The sequence below is a fragment of the Anopheles cruzii genome, chromosome 3, assembly GCF_943734635.1.
Source record: "Anopheles cruzii chromosome 3, idAnoCruzAS_RS32_06, whole genome shotgun sequence".
NCBI lineage: Eukaryota > Metazoa > Arthropoda > Insecta > Diptera > Culicidae > Anopheles > Anopheles cruzii.
In genome coordinates, this window is record NC_069145.1 from 29,926,173 (window position 1) to 29,934,671 (window position 8,499).

At 52.0% G+C, this 8,499-nt stretch overlaps 1 protein-coding gene across 1 annotated transcript; it reads right to left on the reverse strand.

Moving 5' to 3' along the window:
• Window positions 1-4,669: 4,669 nt before the first annotated feature.
• Window positions 4,670-7,655, reverse strand: LOC128271628 (carbonic anhydrase 7-like). The gene is made up of 5 exons (XM_053009226.1): window positions 6,987-7,655; window positions 5,780-5,995; window positions 5,551-5,704; window positions 5,124-5,478; window positions 4,670-5,060 (listed from the first exon to the last, which is right to left on the reverse strand). The coding sequence occupies exons 1-5, from the start codon at window positions 7,072-7,074 to the stop codon at window positions 4,899-4,901; spliced, it is 975 nt and encodes a 324-aa protein (XP_052865186.1). The 5' UTR covers window positions 7,075-7,655; the 3' UTR covers window positions 4,670-4,898.
• Window positions 7,656-8,499: the final 844 nt, after the last annotated feature.

Genomic DNA, 8,499 nt, shown 5'->3' on the forward strand with positions numbered 1-8,499 from the left:
AACGTGACGCTTGAGCGTCAATATGAAACCGCACCTAATGCATAATTCATGCACTCTACATTGTATTATCGCGGCATCTTTTCGGGGTGATCAGTTAATAATTTGGAATATCGTAGATGAGTGAAGGATTTTTTATTACAAGTCTCTTAGCGATTGACGAATTTCGAATGTGATCATTTAAAACAGCCAACTTGCGAGAGTTAAGCGACGAGATCAGCATTCCAGCGCGGTTTTCTGATCATTCATCAGCCCATTTGTCAGCTCGTAAGGAAGCCCGCCTTTGCAGCAAAGTGACTGTCTTTGCTGTAAAAACCGGCTGTCCTTTCATCGGACTGGAGCCGTCTTTGCTTCGGCGCTGCCCGCTAGTTACTATGGCCACTACTGACCACAGTCGCCAGTAGTGTCAGCAGCGGGGTTAATTACTAAGAAACCCTCTTATTGCTGCTACCGAAGGCCGAAGGCTACCGTTGAAAGTAAATTACCTTGGCTTGGGCGAAGGTTTCCGTCGCTCGGGGAACGGGTTGTTGTCGCCAGCAGAGCTGATGAATGGAGCGAGCGGATCAGCAAACGATCCCTAAAACACTAGCAAAGCATGGTTAATCGGTAGTTAACGAGCTACTCGAGAGGCTACCAATCCTTCGATTAGTAATGAGCTTATTAGTTGGAATTTGGGATAACAATTGCTTGTGTGCTTCGTACAACATTTGTTCAATATAATATGTGTGCGTTTACTGTTTCCCCTCACTAGAGATACCTCCCACTAGAGTTGCCCCTTTTTCGGCTAAGTTACTTTGCGAGTGCCGTTACATGAAATTTGGCGCATGTTACGCAAAAGCAATGACACTTGCTTATCACCTCCCGCGGACGGACTCCTCCACCCAACGCTCATGGAATTCGATCATTGGGGCCGTAAAAGCCTGCCGGCAGCCTCGGGCACATTATTCAATTAAGGCTTATACAATTGGCTAAAGGAGGGTATGATAAAAGTCGGCAAGCGATTCGTGTCGATTCCGACAGGCAGACAGACAGGCCGATTGATTCGCGATCGTCCAGCACAGACCCCCGGGCTGCCGCGTTGTACAATGGGCAACCATCAGTCACAGCAACACCCTGCGCACGCCGTAACGGCCATAACGACCCCAATTACGTGCGCACCTTCGTAAAAATCGCAAAACCGCGCTTGTGGTTTGAGATCGCCCGACCATTTGCTTCGGTGCAACACGCCTTTGCCGTCGATCGAATGCTTCACGAGCAGCTTTTCGCACCGAAGGAAAGAAGGTCAGGGCGTGGAGATTTTCACCAAACCCCGTACCCCGAAACCGATCGGGGGTTTCCCAGCGCTCCCAACAGCGCTCCACTACGCGCACTCCGCCGTTTATGGGTCAAGAATATGCAGTCATTGACGTTGTTTTGTGCGGCTTAACTCTATTCGCGAGATCACACACGCAGCTAATGGCGAATGTGAATTCAACGCACGTTCCGTGCGCTCCGGCTTTAGCCGGCTTCACTTTCGTGATGGGTATTCGACGGGCGGCCTCACTCTCTGTTCTTAACGATCGGTCAGTGCCAGTGTGGACGTAAATCTTTTCTGCCCATAAAGTGTGGCTGTGCTTGGAATGTGGGTTGATGCTTTCTATTGACTGCACATGTGGCCATTATGCTGCTCAAAACGTTGCCAGCTTGTTGGTTTATCTTTTAACGCGTCCGTGAGGATGTTTATTTCCAACGCCATCAAATAGAAGCTCCTCTCTAGTATCGGAATCAATTTTTTGTGTTCGAGTGCGCTCGAATTATGTAAACTGGAGGTAGAAAAAGTACACTCGCCTCTCGGTGGTGACCTTTTGCTTTATTTGGAAGCCACCATTTAGGGAACTACAAAACATACTGGTCTCACCAGAGCCCCGCTGTTTGACGATAAGCATTTCATGCTTTAAAGCAATGCGGTTTCGAAATCGCACAAACTCCTCCGGTTGACATCAAGGCGCGGCAGTAACTAGCCATGACGTCGACCACGGGGAACGATGTACCTTTTTTTTGTATTGTGCCCCTAGCATAAACTTGCATAACTCCATTAGGGCCGCCTGGCGTGGCGCGAGTAGCTTGGGGCCGCAAAAATGGAAGTGACGAAGCTTAATGGTGGCCGCTCGCTGCCGCAGGAAGGATAAACGATAGAGACGCGGCAAGGCCGGTTCGGTAAAATGGTCTGGGGCTCCTGGGGCTCCTCGTGGTCGTGGCGGATCGCACGCGCCCGGACGGTTGGGTGGGCAACTCGCCGCAAGTGTAATCGCGATCCACCGGCGTCGCCATGATGCAATGGAGCCGGGAGTGCAGCTAGCAAACAAAAAAGATCGTACCTAGCTGGTGTAAGTACAAGCAACAACAGACATAATTTTCAAACACTGCGGATTTCTGCGCGTTAGGCAACGTGAAGGTATCCGGGTGGCACTTTTAATCCTTGTTGGAGCAACTGAACGATCAGTTATTGTAATTTATTCAGAAGACCTCAACAAAATGAATGAATATTCCAAGAACGCGGACACTACGCAGAATTCGTCACATTATTGCGTTCGTTCGTTATGATTTTCTGCATCTGTTTTGGATCTATTAACCTATTGGGGCTATGTGTCCACAACTATTGGATCCTTTTCATGCTTACAGTTTACGCACTTGAGCACTTCCACAACAAAGTTTCTAAACGATTAAAGTATCAAACTAAATTAGTTGTTGTACGTTGCATAGAAGTCAAGTTGTCAGCTAAAATACTTATCTTGTAACACTTTGAACGATCACTCCAGTGCAATTGGTTCGTATTTTGCAATTATATTGGACTCACCGTATCGTTGAGTTTATAGTACGACATTCACTGCATACTGTTTTTTTTTATTTTGGGGAATTTCGCTAAGCGATTCTAACTGCTGAAGAAGGTGGAGCCCGAATCTCGTGTACGACACACTCGTTGAAAAGCAATTAACGACAAATAAAGCACAACGTCTACGTCACTAGGTGTGTGTGTGCTATCATTTTTACGCGATTTTTTTTATGTATCGTTTATGTTGACAGCAGTCGCGATGCAGTTGTGTTCGTGATGACGGAGGCTGCAGTTTATGTCCTTAATGGCTTTTTAATCAAATCCAAGGTTTCGTTTCGGCGTCTTCTATCGTATTTACAACACCACACATGTACAAACTGCTGTGCAAACTGTATTGCACGTGCATGTGTGGGGTCATTGTCTCCATAATCCAATACCTGTGCCCGGTGTGCAAGCGAAACGCATAATTTGGTGCCCTCTCTTTCTGTCTGCTCTGGCTCTGCATAGTGTGCGTTTCATGCTGCGCGATAAGCCTTTTCTCAGCTGTCAAATTAGTCTAAGGACTTGTCAATTAAGTCGGTGGTTGCGTCACGGACAAATTTTGTGCTCACGCGTGCCAAAATGGAGGAAGCAAGTTTCCTGTCGAGCAACATTGTCGAGTCGGATTCCGCGACGAACCAGCTTTTCGCGCAGCCAGGCAGGTTTGTGCGGTTGTGTTCCGTGGATTCGGCGTGGTCTGCACAAGTTTTATTTTCTTTCCATCAGCAATGGCGCAAGCAGCTTCACGGAATGGGAGCCGTTGAATTTTGCATTAGAAGATTCGGTGACCTTGAGGGATTCTACTACGTTCTACGAGCCTTTGTACTGCTACGAAGTGGGACCGGATGCGTTCCCAATGGAGGACGGGTCTGCCCCTTTGCATGAATCCTTTGCCGCAATTGAACAGATGGAAGAAGAGGCGATGCCACTACTGGCGCTGGAGGAACTGGCCGCCCAATCACCCGAACATACCGATTTTGTACTGCATGAAGCAATCAACAGCGGGCTGCTGGAGGGCAAATTGATGCTAGATTGGATGTTTCAGGAACAGCAGGAAAGAGGAGGAGGAGGAGAGGCAGTGGCGGTGCCACTGCAACCAATCTTCTTGAATGCTGCCGGAATCAACGAGAACATCGAACTTACCGAGTTTGTGCTTCATGAAGCAATCCCCAACGGGGTGCCAGAGGGCAACTTGATGCCAAATTGGATGTTTCATGCAGAAGAGGAGAGAGGAGGAGGAGGAGAGGAAGTAGAGGTGTCACTGCAGGAACTGGCCAACCATCCAACCTTCTTCAACGTTGCCGATGTCACGCAGAACATCCGATTCCACGAGTGTGTACTGCGTGAAGCAATCGACACCGAAGCCGAGCAACGGCTGCTAGAGGGCGACTTGGTGCCATCTTGGATGCTGCAAGGATCGATGTCAGACTTTGTGAACATTAGTAAGAGCTTTGAGGACAAACCGTATTCGGTGCACTATCGTATCACTCCGGCCTACCGCAACGGTGCCGAACGTTTACCGAAGCCAGAGTTACCGGAAGATCCAGTTGTCATGGAGTTGGTCGACGATCCGGCCGAAGAGTCAGTCTTCGTCGATAGAATTTTAGCCCGTGCAGGAGAGGGCGTTGCTTTCGAAGAAGCGCCGGAACCCAAACCGAAAATGTACAAGTATTACAATCTCAGTGTTGTTGGCAACATTACGGAGTCGACTTTGCCGGAACCGCGCCGGAAGCGTCCACGGAAGCGGTTGGTGTTGACCAAGTCGCCCGATCGCCCGAAAATGACAAGCAAAATGTGCTAAACCGGAATGAAGCGGTCCGGTTACGTTATATTTACGTTTACAACAGTGTGTTTCAACACTTGCGCTACTGTCAAACGATATACTCTATAGTCTTAAATGAATGAAGAACATGCACTGCATTAAATCTAAGAAAAATGGCACAACCTATGCCACATTTGTTCGTTCTTTTGGTTCCCAAGCTTCCGGTTTGGGGTTTAGTGTTGGGATGTTTCGTGCCACCTGGCAGAAGGTTCGCTCCTCGTGGCCGCCTCAGTACACCCAGTCCCACTTGCTGTGGGTGTGACCCTCGTCGAGGGCCTCGAGCGCCGTGTAGCGGGCGTTGACCTTGCGCACAAACACCCGCCGGTTGCCGATCGGTTGCAACGCCCGGTAGTTGTCGACCATCGGTGACCCGTGGATGCCGGTGTCCAGCTGTCCAGGGTTTTAAGGGATTAAATTAACGGTGCGTTTGTGGACCGGCGTGTCGGGACCTACCGTACGGAAGCGCTTCATCTGATGCACGGACAGCTCGAGCAGATCGGGAAAGACGACCCACGTGACGGCCTCCGAGCAGGGTGGCGTCGTCAGGGAGCCCTTGTAGGTGTAGAACCGCGTCGTGTCCAGGCCGTCGATGAGCGACTGCAGCGTGAACGTGTGGTTCAGCTGGATCGCCTTGTCGTAGTCGGTGATCAGCCCGAACGAGCGCACGAGTCCGTTAATCTCCGGGCTGTCGTGCTCGGTGACCTGATAGAAAAAGCCCAGCACCGTAAGACCGTCCGAGTAGCCGAGCGCCTCGGCCACCGACTTGTACTTGCGGTTCCGGTGGATGATGTGCATCTCGAGCGGGTACCTGACACATTAGACGGTGCGTTAGAAGGGGGCCCGGCACTTCGAACCTTCGGCCCGTTCCCCACCTACCTACCTGACGTCGTTGAGCACGTGCTCCGAGCCGCGGTTGTTCTTGTCGCCCCAGTGGAAGTGGAGTCCTTCGAGCTCGTACTCGTTCTGCAACTTGCCCCCGAAGATGTAGGGGTGCTTACCCGCGGAGGGGTCCGTTTTCGGAATCGCGAGGGACACTGCAAAGGACGGGCTCAGTTACGTGCGGACGGGCGTGGTACAGACCCCTTCGAGGACCCGCACGGAATACTCACCGGAATGACCATTGTTGTGCACGGTGATCGGGCCCGGCAGGAGGTTGTTGTAGCCGACCAGCTCGATGGCCGGCATGTAAATCGGTAGCGCCCGGTTGCTGCTGATGGCGATCGGTGACTGGTGCTTGCCGGCGCAGCTCTGGTGCGCCTTCGACCAGCGCCGCTGGTCGGGCTTCGAGTAGCCGAACCGGTGGCCACTCGCCGCTCCGTTCGGTCCTGCATGGGGCAAAAATATTGACCAATCCGGTTAGCATTGCGGAACAGCAGTGGTACGCGCGTAACGAGAAACGATCGTCTCTCGAAATTGGCAAGCCACGTCGCCACCGGACGCTGCTGGAGAAACAATCGTGATCGCACGTTTTACATTGTGTGTCTGGGTCCGCTGTCCCGCTCTCGGTTGGCAACCGTGGGGGTTCGGGTTTGCAGGAAAATTAGTTCGCACGTGCTCCCATCAACCAGGTGTCGGTCGGCACAAACTAGGGGAACCCTCGCTACTGTGAATTCGTCCCGGGGACGTCAAGATCGGAAATCTCCGACACCTTATCACTAGCATCGTCATCGATAATTGATTCGTCGACCCCGGTGCGCATCCATTAAATTATTTACAACAACTTGCGCTGTTGGTCAACCCGAACGGCCAGACTCCGAGTCCACTGGAGGGCATTTCGATCGTAAAATTGACTTGTTGTCATAGGGTAATGTTTGTGTGGCGCTGCCGCTCGTTCTGTTTGACCGACCCGACCCATATGGAAGAGTCTTGCTCGCGCGAAAGCGAACAAATGTTGACATCCGTCAACATCACGATGCCGGTGCAACAACAGCGAGCGAGATAGTGAGTGGGTAGAGTGGTGCACCTCCCGTTCGCTAACAAGCAGCAAAGTGGAGTCATATGACCGCACACACACACACCGTTCGGATGACACGATGACCGGGGGGCCACCGCAATTGCAGCATCACTCGGGAGAGAGAGATCCTTGTTCTCTTTCGGCACTCCTTCGACACTTGATCCGGGGGCTTAGTATCTGCGATTGCTTTGCACTACCGTGAACTGTCCCGACTAGAGCCTACAAAAATAACCACAGAGCGCGCTTAACCAGCTAAGCTTATCAGGCCCGAACCACCAGTGAAGTGGGGCTACTAATGTCCCAACGGGAGCGGAGGGCACGTCCCCAGCCGTTATCGGTTCCGGAAGATCAAACTGGCTTACCGGCGATTAGCAGGGCAAACAGGAGCAGCGATACCGTCACCATGACAACGTGCGCCAAGTTTCCCAGCGGCGGTGACAGTTGTGGCATGATGATACGCCGGGGTTCTATTAGTAGTCGTCCGTGTAATCCAAGTAAACTGTTGATTTGAACCACTTTCAGTCACTAAAACTAGCCAGTGCCAGGTCGTAGTAGGCCAGGCGCACCAACTGAAGGGCTAAACTCTGTGCACTTCACTGGACTGGAGGAACTGGTTTTCGGGGTGCATCAACTTCCCGCAGGACGATCACGGTGCGCGGATGCTTGCTCTTGGATCGGGCGCTCGAACACAACTACCTGGCCGGTGACACTCGAGCGTCGCGAAGGTACAGTCCCTTTGTCTGGCTCTGATTCCGTAACCAGCAGCAACAGCAGCAGCGGCAGTGATCGATAGGATGAAAGTTGTACGAATCCCACGTGGGCACCGCGTTACACCGTTACCGTCCTCGTGACCAACACTCCGGATCTCTACCACGACGACCGCCGTCAACCGCCACCGAGCAGCGCCACTGCGAAATCCCCCACGAACCCGTTGGTGAGCTCTGCCCGCGCTCGGAAGCCGGCGACTTGGTAGAGGTAGACCTCGAGAGAGAGAGAGACAGAGAACGACAGAGCTGATGTGGCTCGGCTGATTACCGACCGGCGACTGGTACTGGGCGGCCGGTGCTGATAGTGTTTTATAGAACGTACTCTGGGGGGTACTTCACCTAGAACGTGCCTTCTGTGCGCCATTCGGCGATGGTCCCCGGCGGGGGGAGTTAAGGGAGGCTCCGCGTGGTCATTAAAATTTTAAACGCTTTTTCGAAATACCCCCAAACTCGGCCGCAACCCCGGCCAACAGTACGTACCCTCGGATCATCCCTTGGTGGCGCAATCTGCGATTCCTCGTGTGTGGACAGCAAGTCGATCGAAGGAGGCGTGCACCTTTTGCGGCGGTGGACACTTAATTGCCAAACGTGTGGCGCCTCACCGTAGCCGGGAAGTCGAGTGCTGCGATTATGTCCGATTATGGGGAGCTGCTGGGTTTTAATTACCCGACGCTGCTGCTTGGAGGGTATCGCCTATGTACAGGCGCTCGCGAATAGTAATGGCTGTGTCTCAAGAAGGTTCTTTGGACAGGAAGAAGCATCGATTATTTTGGGACTTTTCTGTCTGTTTGTACTAAATACCCGAAGGAATGATATACTCTACTGTAGTTTACCGTTTTGTTGGGCTACAGAATTTTACCAAGAACCTCGGGATGTGCCGACCCAAGACACAATCAGAAATAGGTGTAAATTACTCGATCACAGTGGCACAGTACGATATGCTTCCGCTGGCCTCGCAGCAGTTGTTCGATTGACTTTTGTCGTATCATTCGACTTCGACTAAAGAGCGCCCCGTGCCCGACACACAGCCATCGACTAGTGGGCTGAGCCACCCCTATACCGATTAGAGCCGCGACGCATCAACATTAGGCGCGATCGGGTGTGATCT

Coding starts and splice junctions, on each gene's coding strand:
- LOC128271628 (XM_053009226.1), bottom strand. CDS start 7,074: ATGCCACAACTGTCACCGCCGCTGGGAAACTTGGCGCACGTTGTCATG. Junction 5,705..5,779: donor GCACAACAATGGTCATTCCG/GTGAGTATTCCG, acceptor CGTCCTTTGCAG/TGTCCCTCGCGATTCCGAAA. Junction 5,479..5,550: donor CACGTGCTCAACGACGTCAG/GTAGGTAGGTGG, acceptor CTAATGTGTCAG/GTACCCGCTCGAGATGCACA.